The sequence below is a fragment of the Lynx canadensis genome, chromosome B1 (genome assembly GCF_007474595.2).
Source record: "Lynx canadensis isolate LIC74 chromosome B1, mLynCan4.pri.v2, whole genome shotgun sequence".
NCBI classification, from domain to species: domain Eukaryota; kingdom Metazoa; phylum Chordata; class Mammalia; order Carnivora; family Felidae; genus Lynx; species Lynx canadensis.
The window spans coordinates 171,907,934-171,929,061 of NC_044306.2; the positions used below are offsets into that span (position 1 = coordinate 171,907,934).

The window sequence follows — 21,128 nt, forward strand, 5'->3', positions numbered from 1 at the left end:
TTTCTTGAAACAGCATTCTAGGTACAGAAAGTTAAGAGAGGCTGAATTAAGAGAAGTGGTTAAGATTCCCTGAGGCTCACTGAGGCAATACTTTACTCCATAGGTGCCATTGCATGGCGCTGCCCCATAAAATATTTACACACAGAAGGACGTCTCTTGGCCAGACGTGTTATAATTACTGCATATCTTATTAGCCTTGGGTCCTTTTGGTTGCATGGAGGGGATGTCTGCAGGAATAACCCTTGAGAGCCTTCAAATGCTTGATTTCTATTTTTTTAAAGGATCTGTTTATTTAGCAGAAGTGATGTTATTTTAGACATAAATAGCAGCATAAATTTCTGCTCTCCATGAGGAAGAAATATGATGTTTAAACAAAGAATTGCGGCTTGAAAAAATTCCACGTGGTATTTATTAACACAAAGATTCTTGCAGCTAACCTTTGTGAATCCTGATAACTGAGTATTCAAGAGAATTGCAGTTGGAAAAGGTCACTATTAAGTAATGGCTTTTTTCAGCAAGTAGTTGGATCCCTAACACTCAGGCATTTCTGCCTGCCTGACCACAGTCTTCTGTTTTTTCAACAACCCATTTTCCTTTACTTTGAGGACACAGAGGGCATCTAACCTGCATCTCTCACCTGCAAGACTCCTCTCCATATTTGCAACTATTATCACCCTTCTTGTCATGAAAGTAGACAGTATCTTGTTTCTTACATCTGTGGTTCTTTATTTTGTCTTCTCTGGGAGGCAGTGAGATCTACATTCCAATCACATGCCTGCTCTTACAGGCTTCAGCACCTCACTTACCCTGCCTAGGCCCCATATTCTCCATTTTTCTTTCTTTTTTTTTTTTTTAAAGTTTATTTTTTTATTTTGAGAGAGAGAGGGGGGAGAGAAAGAATCCCAAGCAGCCTCCATGCTGTCAGCACAGAGCCCGGTGCAGGGCTTGATGTCATGGACCATGAGATCATGACCTGAGCCAAAACCAAGAGTCAGACAAATGCTTTATGCTTAACGGACTGAGCCAGCCAGGCACCCCTCTCCATCTTTTCAAGCGATGGGTTGGGGTGAGCTCTACTCACGGTGATAGCCAAGGGCCTTGGTTTGTTGGAACTTGACACTGATAGGCACATGCTTCAGTATTACTGAACCACATAGGATTTTGTTGCTAATCACTGGATGACTTTATGAGGCATAATGTTCCTATCACTGAGCAAATTCCATTCATTTACTCATCTTGTGTTAGGTTCGCTGGGGGATAAAGATGAGCCTCAAAGAGCTTAGCATGAAGTGGAGTCCTTCTCCTGTCTCAGTCTAATTGCGTCTTGGCATTTGTCCCTGGACCATCAAGTGGCCTCCCAGAAGCGGAGCCAGCCAGGACACAGCCTCTGCTCACTAAGAGCAGACATCCTCTCTCTTTCTTTCCTGTACCTCTTTCTCTTTGCATCTTTGTTAGAATCTCTTTCTCCATTCCAGGTCTTCATTCCCCTATTACAACCCTTTAACCATCTTCACCACATGGGGGTGCCCTATGGCGGGGGGGGGGGGGCGGGGGGGAGTGTCAGGTGGGAAATGAATCAGCTGATCCCATGATCCCACACATTACAAACAGGGAAGCTGAAGTGCAGAGAGGTCTGTGACTGGTGGCGCCATTGGATCTAGAACTCAGAGATGCTGAATGCTCCTGAATCCTAGGCCATAGTTGTTCTCGCTCAACCTCCTTGGCTTTAGGATCTCAGCCTACTGCGCTTTCTCATTGTCCCAGAGGTTAGATTGACCTCACTTTGACATGTCCCTTTTGTCCAGTGAACCTCTTGTCCTCCCTCCATGCAAGAGATGAAGCTCTTGAAGCCTGCCTCCTGAGACCAAGGTGTGGGTGTGGTAAAGTCAAAGGAGGACATCCAAGTTTCTGTGACTTGAATTTTTTTATTTCTTCAACTACTATGGCAGAATTTTGTTTCCACGTTTTCTACAGAACTCTTGGGAAGCATGCATCACAGATAGGCAGCGAACCCTCGGGAAGATTACCAGGTAGCAGAGTCCACCTTCTAATCCCTGGGCCTCCTTCTGATGCCCACATATGCCTGTTTTCCTCTGTCTACACACTGCTTCCCATTCCCATCATAGCTATTGCTCAGGGCCCCTTCCCAGGCTCAGATGTGTCCCATGGCTCCTGCTTCCTGCTTCCTCTCCTAGAGTTTAATGTTCCCTAATGTAGCCACAGCACTCAGCCTCCCTGCTACTATTCATGATTTATTGTGGTTTTCAGTGTATTTTCATAAGTGTCATTTCATTTGTTCCCCTCAAGATGGAGAAGACCGCTGATATATTCCTTATTAAGAAAAGAGTGGGGTGCCTGGGTGTCTCGGTCGGTTAAGCATCTGACTTTGGCTCAGGTCATGATCTCACAGTTCATGGATTGAGCCCTGTGTCAGGTTCTGTGCTGACAGCTCAGAGCCTGGAGCCTGCTTCGGATTCAATGTCTCCCCCTCTCCCTACCCCTCCCCTGCTCTGCTCTCTTTCTCTCTCTCTCTCAAAATAAATAAACGTTAAAAAATTTTAAAAGAAGGAGGAGGAGGAGGAGGAGGAGGAGGAGGAGGAGGAGGAGGAGGAGGAGGAGGGAGGAGGAGGAGGAGGAGGAGGAGGAGGAGGAGGAGGAGGAGGAGGAGGAGGAGGAGGAGGAGGAGGAGGAGGCGGAGGAGGAGGAGGAGGAGGAGGAGGAGGAGGAGGAGGAGGAGGAGGAGGAGGAGGAGGAGGAGGAGGAGGGAGGAGGAGGAGGAGGAGGAGGAGGAGGAGGAGGAGGAGAAAAGAGTTAATGAGGGCACCTAGGTGGCTCAGTTGGTCAAACCTCTGACTCTCAATTTTGGCTCAGGTCATGATCTCACAGTTCCGGAGTTCGAGCTCCACATCGGAATCAGGCTCTGTACCGACAGTATGGAGCCTGCTTGTGATTCTCTTTCTCCCTCTCTGTCTGCCTCTCTCTCTATCTCTGTCTCTCACTTTCTCTCTCTCTCTCTCTCTCTCTCTCAAAATAAATAAATAAATAAAAGTGTTTAACCGAAGTCAGTGAGCTCAGTAGCCATGCAGCTGGGGTAGGATGGGCATGTGCCCTAGCTCTCTGACTTTAGATATTATGCTCTGCCCCCAGTAGTGTGTCAATTTCCACCTTGCTGTTGGTCTCATTCCTCTCTTCTGCTGTTAACCATGCCATCTGTGTCAACCCTTATCCCTCCAAGGCAGTTTGTTAACAGATGTGTCATTTAAGTTGAGAGAGAGAGCCACGCCCCTCCCAGCACTTGAATAGATCAGTGGAATAGATTTTCTTCAGATCAGCCTTTCAGTTGTTGACTTCATACCATTTCCCTCCTGTGCGTAAGGCCGTTTAAGCAAAAGAACTGGAGCCCACATTTAAAAGGCAAGTAAATTAAAATCACAGAAGCAAGGTTATGAACAGGTAGAGAGAGGAGGAGGCGGGGGAGTTGGGGCCAAACCCAGGCCTGCCATATACCCGGGACTTGCAGGAGCTGACACGGATGTTTATACACCAGAGGCACTAAGGGTAATGGAGTGTTCATGGTGCCGAGCTCATGGCTATCTCACGGACTCCTCGTTAAAAACCACTCTGCAGCTGTACTGTAGTTGTCACTGACTTTTTAACATTTGACAACACTAAGTGAGGTGAACGGCTTGCCCGAGGCCCACCCACCGAACGGGGGTGGAGCCAGGCTCAAATGAAGATCCACCGACCCCCCAACTACCCCAGGCTCACTGTACCGTTTACAGGAGACTTGGCAAATCTCAAATCTCAGCCCAAGGGAGGGCAACCGTCACGAGCAGAGCCTGCTAGAAAAATGACTTCTCTTGATAACATTGTCTCAGGTGCTAATGCAGTGGAAGAGAAATGATTATTTCTCTGACACCGTTTCTTTGATCCCTAAATAGAATCTATTTCAAACTAATTTGGAACCACAAGAGAAAGCAAAATGTTAAGGATGAGAAGAAACTTGTAATATGTCGTGTTAGAAATGCATATTTTATTCAGCTTTTCCCCGAGCTCGTTTAAAAAAAAAAACAACAAAAAACTCCAAGTTGGTGCCAAATCTGTTGACTCTGCTTCACAAAAGTTTAGGACTGAAGGCTTCCTTACAGTTTGCAAATTTACATTTCACATTCCAAAGTTCACCAGGGAAGTGTCAAGCACAGTGGATAATATTTCCTCTGCGCATGCCAGCAGTATTTTCTGAAGTTTGTAAACGGCTCAGGAAGCATTTGCTATTGAAATTTGGCCCACAGTAGTCTCCCTTCAGTCCACTGATTTGTTCCAAATTCCTTGGATGTTGAATTTTAGAGAGAAGAGGGGAGGCCACACAAAATATTTGTATGAATAACTGTTGGCCTGTAGGCAGTCTCGCCTTTCAGCGTTTTCCACTGAAGGCGTTCCTGGTTCCTTAAACAGGATGGAGGAGAAAGTGGGTCTGAAGCAAGGGAAGGTGGAATTGTTTCTCAGAACTGTGATCTTTTCTTGATCACAATTCGCTCTGTTCTTGCTGCATCGCTCGTGGTGTTTGTCAGGGCCCTGAGCAGCTCACCCCCTGGGAGGGGAAAATCCGCATATTACATTAGAACTGTGGAATTTCTTCTACACTTAGAAATAAGATGAAAACACAAAGGAGCTATTCTGGCATCTTTTTACTGAGCTTCTTGACCCGATCAAGTAATCGTGACTGGCAAGAATCCTCAAGAAGGCCTCGTCGGTGCTTTTTTTTGTTTTGTTTTTAATGTCTTATTTATTTTTGAGAGAAAGTTGGGGAGAGGCAGAGAGGGAGACACAGAATCCAAAGCGGGCTGCGAGCTGTCCAGCACAAACCCCGATGCAGAGCTCGAACTCACGAACCATGAGATCATGACCTGAGTTGAAGTTGGACACCTAACCGACTGAGCTAACCAGGCACTCCCATGGCAGTATTTCTGAGCCTGTGAGCCTGTGGGTCAAGGATTGTGGCCAAGGTGACCTCTGAGGCTTGTAGGACATTTTGATTCCTTGGTCCTACCCCAGGCCACTGAGCTAGACCCTCTAGGGGTGGGACCTGGAAATCTGCCTTTATCATAAGCTTTCCAGGTGATTTTGTGCCGAGTAAGTACAAGAGCTGGCACTCTGGTGAAGCTCGTCTCCCTGTCTTGGTTTATATGTTACCTCCTCTCTGGACTCACCCTACTTCTCCTGGGAATTACTGCGCTCATCCCTGAACTTTTTTTGAAAGCCCTTTATTCCATAGGGTCTTTTTGTAGTATTATTAACTGGTGGCATGTCAGTCTCCCTCCTTGGGGTGGGGGGTCAAGGCCTGTCCCCCTCATTTTGTGTCCTCAGCACCTGGCATAGGGTTCGTACAGGGTGATATTCATTAAATGTTGGCTGAATGAAGGAATAAACCAGTTTCATAGCTGAGGGAGCTCTTAGTTGACTTACTGTCGCAGCAAAGCCAGTACTAGTGTCCCCGGGCTCCTGATGCTCCCCTAGCTCACAGACACTAATTTAGTTCCTCAAGCATTTGTCAGTCTGTTTGCGAGTTTGACTCTCTCTGTCTCTCTCTCTCTTTTTTTTTTTTTTTTTTTTTTTTTTTTTTTTTTTTACTTCTCTGGGTTACGTTTGTGTGATAAACCATCACTCTATTCTTCTGAAACAGTGTCACATCCAACAAAACACAGAAAGCATTTTAAAAAGAAGTTTAAAATATGCACATATATATGAATTTAGTGCTCATTAACATCGCCTGGACTGTTCCTTCGTGTTCCAAGATTAAGGTGCTCTGTCTTTTATCATCAAGGCCACACATACAGAGGCTCAAGTCGTGGCGAAAGAGGATGAAGAAGCATAATTCATTAACACTTTGTCGTCCATAGGTCCCCAAACTTTTTATACTTACAAATGGCCTTATTTTTTTTCCTCCATGGAAAAGAGAAGAAGATACGGAAACTGTCACCTTGGGCACCTTCGGGCAGCCAGTCCCTGTGCTAATTGCTAGTGTTCTTAATCTCAGTTTGCCCACACTCTGATGGTGAGGTCCTCTTAGCCCTATTTCATAGACAAGGAGCTGAAGTCACAAAGCAGATGAGAGCAGAGGCAGGGTTTGAATGAGGGCTTTGCTGCAGAACTTCTGAAGTGCCCGTGGAGGTGATGATTCTACCTTCCATCAAAGTCACTACGGAATGTTCGTTCTTTTGCTTTGCTCTCTGCCTGGTTCTCGGCAGGTTCATCTTCCGTGTTTGCTCTCCAGCTTACATTTTGATACCACTTCTTAGAGGCTTTCTCTTCCCCCTCGAACATCCTCAAGAACATGATGTGAGCTTGCTTCCAGCAGAAGAGCAGGGCAGCCTTCCTGTTTGACTTGTGGACTTGCTTTCTAAGATCTCAGAAGAGAAATCAGGAAGAAGAAAACTCTCAGTAGTCAAGGTATACAATTGGATTCCCTTCGTGGGTCCACCCTCACACAGATTCTGCTGTGTGGCCGTGAATGGCACCATGCTGAAAGGTCATGGAGGGTCATGATAAGCACCATGCTCCAGGGGCTGGGTCAGTCATCAGGGACACACTGCCTCTGAGGAGCTGAGAGGCTCCACAGCTCTCCTAGAATTCAGCATGGTCACTTCGATCAGGATAAGGGGTACTTCGCCTGGTCAAGGTCAAGAGAAGCACCTGGAGAAACACCTATAACTGGCACCAGAACACCACTGTGCCAAGACTTAGCTGCATCACCTGCAAGATTATTAGTTGGGGGGACATTGCTCATGGAAAATGATCTCTGTTCTTCCTTCACTGGCCTTTCCCCTGTCAGTCTTGTCCTTCCTAAGGCAAATTGCCCACCTGCCTTTCCCTCTGTGTTTTTCTCTTTGTCTCATCCTTTCTTTCACCTCTCACTCCCACCATGCAGACTGCAGACCGGGATGGCTGCAGACTTTCTGTAGAACCAAACAAGTTCTTTGGGTTGTTTTCTTTAAAAAAAATTATTAGCTAAAGTGGTGTATTCTCTCTGTAAAAAATTAGATGAGGGGCCCCTGGGTGGCTCAGTCGGTTAAGCATCCAACTTCGGCTCAGGTCATGATCTCATGGTTCATGAGTTCGAGCCCCATGTCAGGCTCTGTGCTGACAGCTCAGAGCCTGGAGCCTGCTTGGGATTCTGTGCCTCTGTCTCTGCCCCTCCCCCACTCATACTCTGTCTCTCTCAAAAATAAATAAACATTTTAAAAAACTAGATGAATAGAATATGTAGTTCTTAAAATTCAAGACAGATGGTTTTTATCTTTTGTTGCCCTTGATTTTAAAAAAGGAAAATTACGGTCACTTATATAGGGAAGAGAATTTCTAAAAATGAGGATTTTTTAATATGGGAAAAGGGTCTTTTGTCCTAGTCATAACATGTTAGTCCTTACTGAGTTTTGTACTAAAGGGTTTCTTTAATGGTACCCATGTTATTTTAGCTTTTGAAAAGTTGCTGTATACAACCTTTGTTTACTTAAATCTGCAAAAGGTGATTTTTGGAAATTTGCCAGCTGACTCATGTCTCCGTAGCATAAGAGCTGGATTCATAGTCTTAGAATTATAATCAACCTTTATGTTATAGGGACCCAACATCCAAAGGGTAAATACATTTAAAAAAATTGTTAAACCATACACACATACAGAGAACTATTTTAATTAAATGCCAAAGATTCTTCTGAATACTTGTTTTGCAAAAATACTCTTTATTTCTAGTCCCACACAGTGTCTGTTGAGGATAATTTGATTTCGGATTCCTTTTATCAGACACCCACTCTTTTTTTTTTTTTTCCTACAAGAACATAATTACCTGGAGTCTTACTAATTCACCATCTGATATCCTTTTTCAACATTCAACTGAAGTGAAAAACAAATATTGCTCACATGTAAACAGTGATGATGATTTGGGATCAAATAGGCTTGTTTTCCTTAAAAAAAAAAAAAAAAGAAATTCTAGCTCAGAATTCTTGGTATTTCACATCCTTATCATGAGTACCCCTGCAATGGTGATTCAAAACCTTTCTTGGTTACTGGCCCCTCTGCAGATAATGAGAAAAATTGAGGATCTTCTCCCCTAGGAAACACACATACACAAAACCCCATCCTGATTTCAGGGGGTTCACAGGTCACCTCAGCTGTGTTATTAATTTTCTCAGCAGTGAAAACTGGATGCTGCTTTTGGGGATGGAGGAAGGCAGAGGCAAAAGGGTGAGGCAGCATTCCTGCTCTTTTGCTCAACGAAAGACAGATGATTGTTTAAAAAGTAAATATAGTGATCTAAGTCCTACTTTATTTGGAAAACCTGTAGTTCAGATGCTTAGTCCAAAAAGGAGGTGACAGTGATAGCAGCTGTGCAATAGTGATGACAAATTTGTGTTTGCAGTGCCTCTGCTCTCGTTGATCCCATGGAGTTGACTGAACACCTCTTTCAACACCTGGCTCGTTTGAACTTAGCTGCTTTGGCTTTGAGGGGTGTCAAAATCAGACTAATGTCATGAGCAGAAATTAGGGGTCGCTATTCCCTTCTCATTTTCAAAGAACCTTAGTTGAAGGGACTTGGGTGGAAAGTCTCCATGGTTGATTATCATCCAAGAAGAGAGGTTATGGGCCTGACACATCAGTGGAACAGATACACAAGGCTGTCCCTGGGTTTTGTGTGCTTCGTTTATTTCCCCAAATGTTAGATGAAAATATTGAATATTCACTCAATATAGAAGAAAAGAAAAGACCACAACAACATTGCCTGTCGCCTGAGGTGAATGGAAAGGGGTGTTTAGAGTCAAAAATCTATCGCAAGCGTTCTCCCAACAAGGCAAGGCTTGGTGCTTTGCTCTGCGATTATGTTTACAGAATCCTTTCGTGATCAAATACTAATTCATGAAGAAGCTTGTGTGGCAAAGAAGCAGAGCTTTTGATGAATTTGAAGAGTTTACATTAGGTTGTGTAGAGCTATTTTTTGTCAGGTTAAATCTCGGCAGATGTGGCCGTCGGGCTGTGTTTTCTTATATCCCTCTTTCCCTCTCATTGTCCTCCTTTTTTCTTTTATGTGAAAATAATTTGAGCCCCAGCTTTTCATGCCCTTGGCCCTGGACATTCCCCAGTTTTCAGATGTGCACATCAACAGGCACCATCCCTAATTCCACTCCCACCTCAAGAAGACAGTTCTGTTTGGTTACCGAAGAGAGAAGGTTTTCTGTGGAATTAGGTGCACTAGGCATTTAGTATTTGACAGCATATTGTGTGGTTTTAAGGCCACGTGTGGAAGACCACTCACTGCTAATAGTGTTCAGTAGTTCGTTGCCGTGGTAAGTAATGCACACTGCGTCTCTATCCTCCTTGCTCTAGGCTGCAGGTGATAATCTAGACCTAGAGCCGGCTAACAAGCTGCTGGTAGAGTGAATTTGTTCCCTAACCCATCCTGTGAATATCAATGCTAACAACGGTGTCTTGTGTTTTTTTTTTTTTCTTTTCTTCTTTCCTTTTTTTTTTTTTTTTTTAAATCAATGTGCTTTTTCCTATGTGAATAATTATATGTCTAGAAACAGCCATGGAGTGATTTTGCTGTTCTGAATGGGGGAAAGATTAATAGTGACATTTGGAAGGCAAGTATATTGTCAGATTCTAGATCATTTAATATTTCGTCCTTTTTGCATGGCTGTGGCTGTATCTTTTTCTTCTTCATGAATATCATCCATTCTGCAGGACGCAGTGATGGGGCTTCTTGCTAGGATGTCCAGCTCACACACATGTTGCCTTTATTTAATGTGTCCCGTTGTGAATGACGGCAAGCCGGTTGCCCCAGGCTCCCCGTTGTCTTGTACGAACCGGGGCTTGCACCGAGCCAGCACCCAGCGGTCCTTGCATGCCCTCTCCTGCCTAAGCTCACATACACTCTCTGCCTCATGCCGGGAGGACTCTTCTCCCCTTTGATATTTGAGGCCACGTCACGGGCCTTCCCCCTTTCTCCCATTAACAGGGGTCTATTTTCCTCTAGGATTTGCATGCAGCTACAGTTAACCCGGACCCCAGTTTAAAAGAGTTTGAAGGAGCGACACTCCGCTATGCATCTTTGAAACTCAGGTAGGACATCGGCAGGACCTGCCGCCATGCGTGGCTTCGTGCAGCTGGAGTTTGCAGTAGAATTCTAAGTCCAGTTTTCTGTTTTTCTCTCTAGAAATGCCCCCCATGCTGATGACGACGATTCCTGCAGTATCAATAGTGACCCAGAAGCCAAGGTTTGTACGAAACCCGCTTTTCAGCAGCCAGGTTATATTCTTGCAGCAAAGTAACGACTTTGGAAATGGCTCGGTTTTATAAACGATCAACCCAGAGCCACCTACGATGTAATTATTCCTCAATCCTCTCTCTTTCCAAATCTCCAACACTTAAAATAAATCCCCAGGAGAAGTTAGGCTTGGGGAGGGTCTCCATGATCGTCGAGACTCTGCCTGCATCTCACTGCATCGGCTCTTTGCACAATGTAGTAGGTTGAAATTATTGTTCGGACGGGGGCTTCAGAAGCCTTTAGAGACAAAGCAGGCTCTGCCTTGCAGAACAACGGGAGGCTGACAGCTGGGACAGGACTCCTCGTGCCCGCCTCTCCCAGGACAGCCTCACACCTTTGCTGTCATTTTCGTAAACACAGGCCTGATTTATGGTAGAAAACGAGAGTAAACTTTTGCTTCTGGACCTTTGGTGGGGCACCAGCAAGGCCACCATGGGCGTATGGCCAGTGCAATTGCACGAGGTCCCGTGCCTGGGGTTTAATGCTGTGTGGTCACCATCTTGAAATTCTTAATCATTTTATCTTTGACTTTGCATTTTTGTAAGTGAAGTCCAACAGGGTCGTGGAGCATGCCCCAGGAAGTTGGAGTTTTGGTTTATGCATAGTCCTGCCACCTCCCTACCTCCCTGAGAGGTTCTCAACTGCCTGTTCCCCCTCTCCTTGGCACCTCGGGCCTTGGCAAACATCCTCACACCTGCTTCTGTCCAACAGTTACTGGTGCCTTCCATTCCAGTAGGGGCCTGTGAACATGGGGAGGGTTCGCCTTGGGGACACATGCCCCCATGGCATCTTGAAAAGGGGTGAGAGAGTGGCCTGCCCAGTGCAGGCTGACAGCACAGAGGTGTGTCCCGTAGGGGTGAGGCCCTGCCTGTCCACAGTCTAAGCACTAGTGTGCTTGGCACGGATGTCACCATACCCTTGGGGGTCACCGGTCTGCTGTGGGTCACGGTCATGGGAAGAGGGGATTCCCTGTTCCTGGGCAGGGCATGGAGCATCGGCCCAGCAGCTGGTGGGGTGGGGGAAGCCCAGAAGGTGATGGTTTGTGGGGGCGTGCAGGGCCCTGGGGCACCTGCGAGCGCCTACACTTAACCCTGCACGTATCCCTTTGCCCAAGGGAACATGACTTCAAATACCAAGTAAAAAACACCATAATGAGCAAAGAGAGAGAATGCACAAGAAAGGAAACAGTTTTGTTTCAGTACTTTTTACAGCATTTTCTTCCTGCCTTTTGAACAGGGGCTCTGCATTTTCATTCTTCATATTTCATTTCCATTTGCAAGCTGGTCCTGGATATTTTTTCTGAGTCCCAAAGCAGATCTGTATCTATGAATAAAACAGCAAATAAGTTCCCTTAGTAGTCGTTACATGGGAGACACCACGCAGTTTGAAAACGTTGACTCCTTTGCTGCCATATCGCCATCAATGCTGCGCGAGTCAGGGCTCGCAGCAGAAGCCTTCGCCAATCCTGGTCTGCTCAGCTTCATGCTAAGCACGGTCTCCTAGGATGAAGGCCATTCCAGAGCAAGTGGCATTCTGAACAAGTCCTTGGGCTGCTGCTGACATGCTGGCCTTTTAAAGATAAATTCTGTGGCAGGGAGTGGATGCAGTAAAACAGGAAGACGGGCTGGGAATAATTTGCTTTGCTACCAGGTGTTTTACAAGGCTTATCAGCAAAGGCTGGACAGGAGGGGCAGTGGGCAGCCCCATCTCCCTCTGCCCTGAAGGGCTGGGGAGTGATGTCCTGGGAAATAGAGCGGGCAGGAAGGGGGATGCCCCGGAGGAAGATGGGATTGGTACCAGGAACAGGAGGCCAGGTTGAAATATTACCCAAGTTGTGCTTTCCCTTTTTTTTTTTTTTTTTAATTTTTTTTTTAACGTTTTTATTTATTTTTGAGAAGAGAGAGACAGAGCATGAACGGGGAGGGGCAGAGAGAGAGGGAGACACAGAATCGGAAGCAGGCTCCAGGCTCTGAGCCATCAGCACAGAGCCCGACGCGGGGCTCGAACCCACGGACTGCGAGATCGTGACCTGAGCTGAAGTCGGACGCTCAACCGACTGAGCCACCCAGGCGCCCCAGTGTGCTTTCCCTTTTTACCTCTCAGGGGTACTGTTCACTGCATTCTTTGTCTGCCACCTTGCTAGTGCCCATGTCGCTTCCAACGCCTGTTGTGAATTTGTTCGTGTTTGTAAGGAGGCTTAGTTTTGTCATAACTCGCCTGAGTTTGAAACAGAGAAGTACATGTGTTGTATTTATTTAATGTATTTTAAGTTTATTTATGTATTTTGAGAGAGAGACAGAGACAGAGACCGAGAGACAGAGCATAAGTGGGGGAAGAATAGAGAGGGGGAGAGAGAGAATCCCAAGCAGGCTCTGCATTGACAGCACAGAGCCCGAACTCTGTGGGGCTCGAACTCACAAACCACATGATCATGACCTGAGCTGAAATCAAGAATGAGACATTTAACTGACTGAGCCACTGTGCCTCCTGTATTATTTATTTTATACCCTACTTTGTTCTATATAAGATCTTAGAAGACTTATGAGAACAAAAGCTTTCTTTTTTAAACCACAGAAAATATAAAAGAATAATTATAAATCTGTCTGTACTGGGACAACAGACAAGAGTCAGAAAAGATTAGGGCAAAGAAAGAAACATGACTTTTCAGATCATGGAACTCTGCACAGTAATGGAGATTGACCTGCAGGTTTATTTTTGTGCCTCTAGGTGATCATTTACATCAAGGATTCTTAGGGTGAATGGCACAAATCCCTGGAAGGACAACTCAGAATCCTAAAAAGATGTTCACAAACTATACGTGCTTCTGACTAACCTCACCCTCCCTAGATCCTGAAGGTCCTTGTGCTGTAGAAAGCCACTGTCATTGTTGAGGACTTAGAGGACATTGGAGGGCAAAGGGTTTTAGAACCCTACAATATATGAATCACACTATGCATGAGGCAAAAGCCTCTCAGTTCATTGCGGTATGTAATGGATTTTCTAGGGCTTCTTTATAAAGTAACTATAAAAATGAATATTGAGTGTTAACTTTTTGCCAGGCATTGTCCTAAAGACTTTGTATCTGTTGATTCTCATCCACAGAAAAATTCAGTGGGCTAAGTATCATTATCTCTAGATTGCAGATGAGGAAACTGAGGCATAGAAAGTTAAAGAGCTAGAAAGTAAATAGAGTCAAGATCTGAATCCAGGCCATTTAGCTACAGAGCCCACACTCACTAGACTTTGTATAGAGAAAATTCCTTATACATTGCATATTTGAAAGTTGGTAAGAGAATAGATCTTAAAAGTCCTCATCACAAGAAAAAAACTTTTGTATGTATGGTGATGGATGTTAACTAGACTTATTGTGGTGATCATTTTGCAACATACACAAATGTTGAATCATTCTGTTGTACACTTGAAACTTATAATGCTGTATATCAATTATACCTCAATTAAAAAAAAAATTCTCACTTGGAGCTGTATTTAGGGGCAACCACCAAATGATGTGTCCTCAACAATATTCCAACTCTATGTGGATACGTAGAAATTTGGATTTTGTCAGTTGGTATGTCACAGCATTAGTCACTGGAAGCAAAGGATAAACACCCAAGCAAAACTCATTTCAAGTAAATTGAAAGATTTACTTGATTATAACAGTAATTATAAGAAGATTATAACAGTGTGGACGGAAGATTGTAACAGTGTGGACCAGCTTGCAGCTTGCTGGTCTGACTTGAGGCAGTGATGAACTGTACTCTAGAAGTGGAAGGGATAGGCTGCAGGGTTTTCAGACCATCCTTTAATAGCAAACTTTCAACTAGGCTTACGGTCAAGGTTGGACCTAGATCAGGAGTGGAGATAGGCTGCGTTGCTGGTGATTGGCAGATCCGCACACTTTCATTCACCATGCAGATGGCAGGACTGACCTCCCTTAGAGGAAATTGAGGAGTCTGGCTGTGCTTCCCTTCTGGATGCATGGTCACCACCCCCTAAGGGAAGTGAGTGAGGGAAGCCCTGCAGAGCAGGCCAAGCTGTTCTTTCAGAATTACAACTATATATATATATGTAATATATATGTATACACACACACACAATTTATTGTCAAGTTGGCTGACATACAGTGTATACAGTGTGCTCTTGGTTTTGGGGGTAGATTCCCGTGATTCATCGCTTACATACAACACCCAGTGCTCATCCCAACAAGTGCCCTCCTCAATGCCCATCACCCGTTTTCCCCTCTCCCCGCCCCCCCATGAACCCTCAGTTTGTTCTCTGTGTTTCAGAGACACTTGGGGTTTGCGTCCTTCTCTGTTTGAAGCTATTTTTTCCCTTCCCTTTCCCCATGGTCTTCTGTTATGAGTGAAAACCTATGATATCTGTCTTTCTCTGACTGACTTATTTCATTTAGCATAATACCCTCTGGTTCCATCCACATTGTTGCAAACAGCAGGATTTCATTCTTTCCCATTGCCAAGTAGTATCAGAATTACAACTGTTTTAAAATCCAGTGGCCCTAAGTGAAATTATTTTTTTACAAATTTTGAAAAAGTCACTGAGTTGAGCACTGACTTCAGTGAAGTCACTTTGGAGGTGCCCCGACAACACCACACATACCCCTCTGTCTGCCACCTGCCTGATTAATGCCACCTGGGCCAGCTAAGAAGCAGAAATGGCCAGACCCACATTTTCCAGATGTTCAGGTTCTTTTGTGGAAATAAGTTCCTTCTTCAGATAACCCTTCACGTTCCTTCAGTCTGCCAGAGACCAGGAAACTGAGTGCCCCCCCAGGTAAGCAGAAAGTATCCTTTCTTTAGGGGGAAAAAAATTAATTGAATGTGCCATGGAATTGTAAATATAGCCCTTGAGAACTGATTACTAAAAAGTTATTACAGACGATGTCTGCCTTCCTAAATGAAACTTACATGCTAAAAAAATAAATATCATTTTAGCCTGTTAGGATGTAGGTACGTACAAACACTCTCTAGCTATTCTCAGTCTGGCCACCTTGAAAATCATTTGTTGGGTGAAACCTCTATAAATAGCAGTGGCAACATAAAATGACACCCCCCTCCACCACGCACATATGCATCCCCTAGACATGCTTCACCTCCCTCCCACCCTCCCCAAAGAGCAAAGTATTTTTAAAACTCTGAAAATGTTTTTCGAGACTACTTAATTTTTATACAGTAATTTTTTTGGTAGTTGATAGCAGCGTATATATGTGTAGAATTCCAAGCTCTTTTTTTTTTTAAGTTTATTTATTTATTTTGAGAGAGAGAGAGAGCATGAGCAGGGGAGGGGCAGAGAGAGAGAGAGAGAATATCCCATGCAGGCTCCGTGCTGTCAGCGCAGAGCCCAGTTTGGGGCTTGATCTCATGAACCATGAGATCATGACCTGAGCCAAAAGAGTCAGACCCTTAACTGACTGAGCCATCCAGATGACCCCTGAGCTCTTTATTTAACTTTTTATTTTAAAATAATTCTAGATTTATTGAAGAGTCACAAAGATTGAGTTCTTATATACCCTTCACCTAGCTTTCCTTAATAATATCTCCATAATCATCATATAATTCAAACTAATAAATTAATATTGATACCATATTATTAACTAAACTATAGATCTTATTCATAATTTTTCTTTTTTTTTTTTTTTTCCACTAATGTCGTTTTTTTTTGCTCCAGGACCCAATCTAGGATATTATATGTCAAGAGCTCTTTAAAAAATATTTCATGGGGCCCTGGGTGGCTCAGTCAGTTGAGTATCTGACTCTTGGTTTTGGCTCAGGTCACAATCTCACTGTTCTGTGAGTTTGAGCCCGGCATCTGGCTCTGTGCTGGCAATGTGGAGGCTGCTTGGGATTCTCTCTCTCTCTCCTTCTCTGTCCCTTCACTGCTCATGCTGTGTCTGTCTCTCTCAAAATAAATAAATAAACTTAAAACTTTTTTTAATTTAAAAATTATTTCATATATTCCTTTCCATAATTCTCAGACTTCCCATTTCTTAACTCCATTAATATAATATTCCATTTAATTAATAGTACCATAATCTGTCTAGACACCCAGTGGCCATAGGAGCACCTTCTAGCCCTGCAAAGCAGAGAGCTACAACTTTATAAAAATAGGTGACTTCTTTTTTTTCTTGTTTATTTATTTTCAAGATTTTTTTTAAGTAATCTCTACACCCAACATGGGGCTCAAACTCACGACCCCAAAATCAAGAGTCACACGCTGTACTGACTGAGCCAGCCAGGTACCTGAGACTTTTTTTTTTTCTTTTAAATTATTGCTTTGGTATAGCTTGCTGAAACTGGTATCACCAGGTCAAAGGCTGTCAGTTTATGGCTCTGTCACCTACTGCAAAATTGCTTTTCAGAAAAGCTACAACAGCACGTAATTCCACCAGTAATGTCCTAGAATATACCTCTTCGTTCACTGCCTGCTTTACTCTAGCTTTTGCCATTTTAATTTATTCACCCTCGTTTTATGCATGTGAGTTACTCTGTCCTCTAAAATTTCCCCTTCTTAAATTATAGAGAAAGAGCATTGCTTTATGAAACTCTCTGTTCCTGTCCATCCTTGCCTGTTTTTTCCTCTTTGCTTGTTTAGATAAAAACTTTATTTTGAAATAATTTTAAATATACAGAAAAGTTGCAAAATAATAGAGTTCCCAAATCCTCTTCCCCAGCTTACCCTGGTGGAATAACCATAGTACATTTGTCAAAACTGAGAAATTAACATGGGCACAAAATGATTAACTGAACACATTTGTTCTGATATTACCAGTTTTTTCTTCTAATGTCCTTTTTCTCTTTCAAGACCTCATTTCGGGGTACCATATTGTGTTTAGTTCTATGCATTTAAATTCAAAACTTTATTCATTATTGTAATCTTAAATATTTTTCTCTAATTATTTTTTCTCTCTGTCTATTTTGTGTTACTTTTCCATGTGAAAAAGGGTTTAAAATTCCTGTTACACAAACCTTTTGGAGATAATTGCCTCTTGTGCTTCATTTTTTCAGAAGGCAACTCCTTGCCGTATTTGGGCAGCCCGGTAGCTTGCATTTCTAAATTCTCATAATTTGCTGTCTGACCTCTTGCTCATCGTACTTTAATACCGTAAAATCCAAATGTAGCCCCATAAAACTGTCCTTTTTTGACGGCATGTAGCACACTGTTGGCCAAAAGACTGACTGTAATGACCGACACTAAAATAAAAATTTATAGTTAAATTGTAGAAAACTTAATGCTTTAAAAAAGGGTGCTACTTAGAGTTCTTTCTCACCCTTTGTGTCCCTCTGCTTGGACTTCTGTAAAGGAGATGTTCCGCCACCTTATGGAAAGTATTGAAAATTACATCTTAAAAGAAATCAGCAAAGGCTATATTTCATTTGGAATCATTAAATTGCTTTTAGCTGAAAGTGTGACACTGGAGGTAATCTGAAGGGCCTTCTTTACAGGTGAACAAAAAAGTGAGTCCCAGAACATTTGAGTAAATAAGTTTCCTATGTTCAAACAATTAGTAGTGGAGATAGTACACAAAGGTAAGTCTCCTGGGCTTTGGACCACCCCATCTTTGTGTATAACAAATCAATTCCAGGATATTTGGAAAGAGAGGTTTTAAGAATTGCCTTTAGGCGTTCCTAGGTGGCTCAGTTGGTTGTGTCCAACTTCAGCTCAGGTCATGATCTGTCAGTTTGCGAGTTTGAGCCCTGCATCAGGCTCTGTGCGGCCGCTCAGAGCCTGGAGCCTGCTTCAGATTCTTTGTCTCCCTCTCTCTCTGCCCCTCCCCCACTCGCACTCCGTCTTTCTCTCTCAAAAACAAATAAACATTAAAAAAAAAACCTTTTTTTTTTAAAGAATTGCCTTTAGAACACACTTCTTTGAAATCCATAATAAAGGAACTGGGTAAGGAAGATTATATTGTTGCAGGCATTTAATTCTCTAGCTTTCAGCTTCCTCGTCTGTTAAAAATCAACGTGCTATCATCTCAGAAGTCACTCCGGTTCTGAAAAATTTTAAGATTCCAGATGAAATGTAGCAGTCCTGACCTCTGGCATCTGGAGATGAAATTGTTCAGTCTGATCTGTCCTCTAATGTGGAGGAGGGAAGAGAGTAATTTGCTCTCTAGTGCTCTCCAGGGCTGGAGATGGGCTGCTGGCTCCCCTTTTCCAGACGCACACTCAGCCCGTGCTCTGCACACAGGCACTCACGTGCAGTTTTCCTGGAGACACAAGGCATCGTGTTTATTGTCCCATATTATAGATAAGAAACTGAGCTTTGAATAGGTCACATAGTTTTTTTGTTTTTTTTTTTTTTGTTTGGTTGGTTTTTTTTATCACACAGCTAGTAACTCATGGAAGTAGGACTTGAACTCAGACACTTTTGACTCTAAAGGCCAAGAAAGTATCATGCTTACCCACTCCCAGTTATTGTCTCCCTAAGCTTTGGGGTCAACCTTAGGCTGTCTGAGTGTTTTGGGTGGAGGTGCCGGAGATGTCAGAGGTGGGTATGGGTGAGGGAACTGTAAGGTCATTGCTCGAGGACAGACTCCCCCTTCCTTCTCACCGTCATCCAGACTCACGTGGTCCAGTCCTTTGCAGTGCATTCAGACCCCCCTGTGCGTGTTGGCCAATTCAGATTCAGCTGTTCTGGGGCAAGGCAAGGGACCGCCTCTCTGTTAGGCTCTCCAGCAGTGCTGCTGCTGGTGGTGGCCTACCCGCAGCACTTAAGTAGTAACGCTGAGAAGTTTGAAACTGAGGCACCGTTTTCATGCATCGTCTGCAGAGAAGTAGACGTAGCCTTTCTACATTTGCGCCTTCTGTTATGGCCCATTTGCCACCTGTGCTCAGCTGCTTGGGGATTTTTTTAACCAGGTGCTGGATTCTGCGTAAGCTCTGCTTGTCTGCTTACTCTTCTGTTATGACCTGCCCCCAGAAGGGGAGAAAGGAGAAGGAGATGATGGAAATCAGTCCAAGGATGGGTTTGCTGGAGGAACTTTCTGAAGTGAATGATGAACGGACATGAAATTCTAAGACGCCTCTGTGAGCTTTATTTGTCCGTGCCCTCCCTTGGTTCCGATTAGCGTAGATCTTCATGAAGTAATTATATTAGGGGCTACTGACTAGATTAGCACAAACAGATAAACAGGAAGGGGCAGGGAGTATCCACTCATTCAGACTTATTTCTGGTCTGTGTAGCAAATTCATTATCATTATTTAGCATTAGTGTGGGATTTTATGTCTGTGTGTAGTTCTTATAATTGACTTTTATTCATGTGGCACAGGTTTTTCTTTCAAATCCTCATCTGTATGAAAATGTTGGATTTGATTTCTGTTGTGGATTTCTTAATTTAAGCATCAAACACATTTATTGAGTGCACAGCACTAAAGGAGAAGCTGCATTATGAATGGTAAAGAGCATTCGGGGATTTTGGACCCAGACCGAGTGGGTTTAAAGCCAGACTCTGCTATTTCCTAGCTGGGTAACCTTGGGCAAGTTACTTAGCCTCTCTGTACCCCCGTTTCCTCTTTTGTAGAGTGAGGATAATAACAGTACCTACTTCACATTAAATGGGGTAAACATTAAGTGAGTAGATATGCTATAAACATAACATATATGTCAAGTGCTTGGAAACGTCTCTGGAACATAATAAGCATTCTCTGTGCATTAGCCATGATTACTCTTTCTGTTACAAAGAGGAATAGATATCCTCTGTCCTCCTTCAAGGGGCAGACAACAAATAGACAAATTCGATGCGTTGTTCTAAGTGCTGATTTGATGAATAGCGGCCATGCCAGGGGCATCTACCCGGGCCAACAGTAAGAGGGGGCTCATGTGTTTTCCCAGAAGGAGATGATGCTAAGCCTAAGGGTGCTTGCATTGCAACAGGATTTAGTGATTCTTCCCCATTCAGTAAACATAAATGCAGAAGGTTTGAAAATAATTTTTTGTATAAGTTTGTGTTCAATTTCAGCAAATGCTTTTAGGAACGGATCTGTTAATATGAAATTCAGTCGTATTTGTCCATTGCTACAGGTAGCATTATTTCTGCTATCTGTTCCTATATACTTATGTAACCATGCCAAAACTTGGTAGCTTAAAACAGCCACTTATTTTGCTCACGGTTTTGTGGAATTTGGGGAGGGTTCAGTACTGCAGTTCCTTTCAGATCCACATGGAGGCAGCTGGCGCCCAAGGGTCCACTTCCAAGATGGCTTCTTACTCACATGCCTGGTGGCTCGGTGTTCCTTGGCTTCTCTCTCTCCTCACCCAGCAGCTCATCTCTCAGGGCCTCTTCGTGTGGCTTGGGTTTCTCACAGTGGTGGTCTCTGGGTCTGTGGTGTGATGTCTGGCTTCTAAGAAGCAGGAAGCTAAAGCCACCAGGTGAGACAAGGCTATTCCTGAAAGTGGCACCACATCACTACCATATTCTGTTGATCAGAGCAGTCCCAGCCCAACCAAGGTGGAGGCATGGACTCTGCCTCTCGAGGGAGGGTGGCAAGGTCACATTGCCAGAGTACGTAGGACGGGAGGCTTTGTTGCAGCTATCTTTGGGACGTACAAGCTGCGGTAAATGTCATTCCCACATTTCAGTCGCTCAACAAAAATGCCTTTAGTGAAGGACATTATCAACACAGTTGAATCAAGAAACCAGGGCACAGAGCCAATGATGAACATATCAAGTCTTGGCAGAATGAGATTCATCCTCTCGCATGTGGCTTTTAGGTTGACATTCACAAAGAGAAAATACAGACTATCTCATTCAAGTCTTAAGAGGAACGGGAGGAACGTAGAGAGGCAGAGTGAT

At 43.8% G+C, this 21,128-nt stretch overlaps 1 protein-coding gene across 1 annotated transcript in view; it reads left to right on the plus strand.

Moving 5' to 3' along the window:
• The window catches only part of APBB2 (amyloid beta precursor protein binding family B member 2), a 381,693-nt gene that overhangs the window by 257,784 nt on the left and 102,781 nt on the right, over positions 1-21,128 (plus strand). Inside the window, 3 exon segments of the mRNA XM_032593000.1 lie at positions 9,573-9,635; positions 10,028-10,113; positions 10,208-10,268. Of these exon segments, the coding sequence (XP_032448891.1) occupies positions 9,573-9,635; positions 10,028-10,113; positions 10,208-10,268 (210 nt within the window).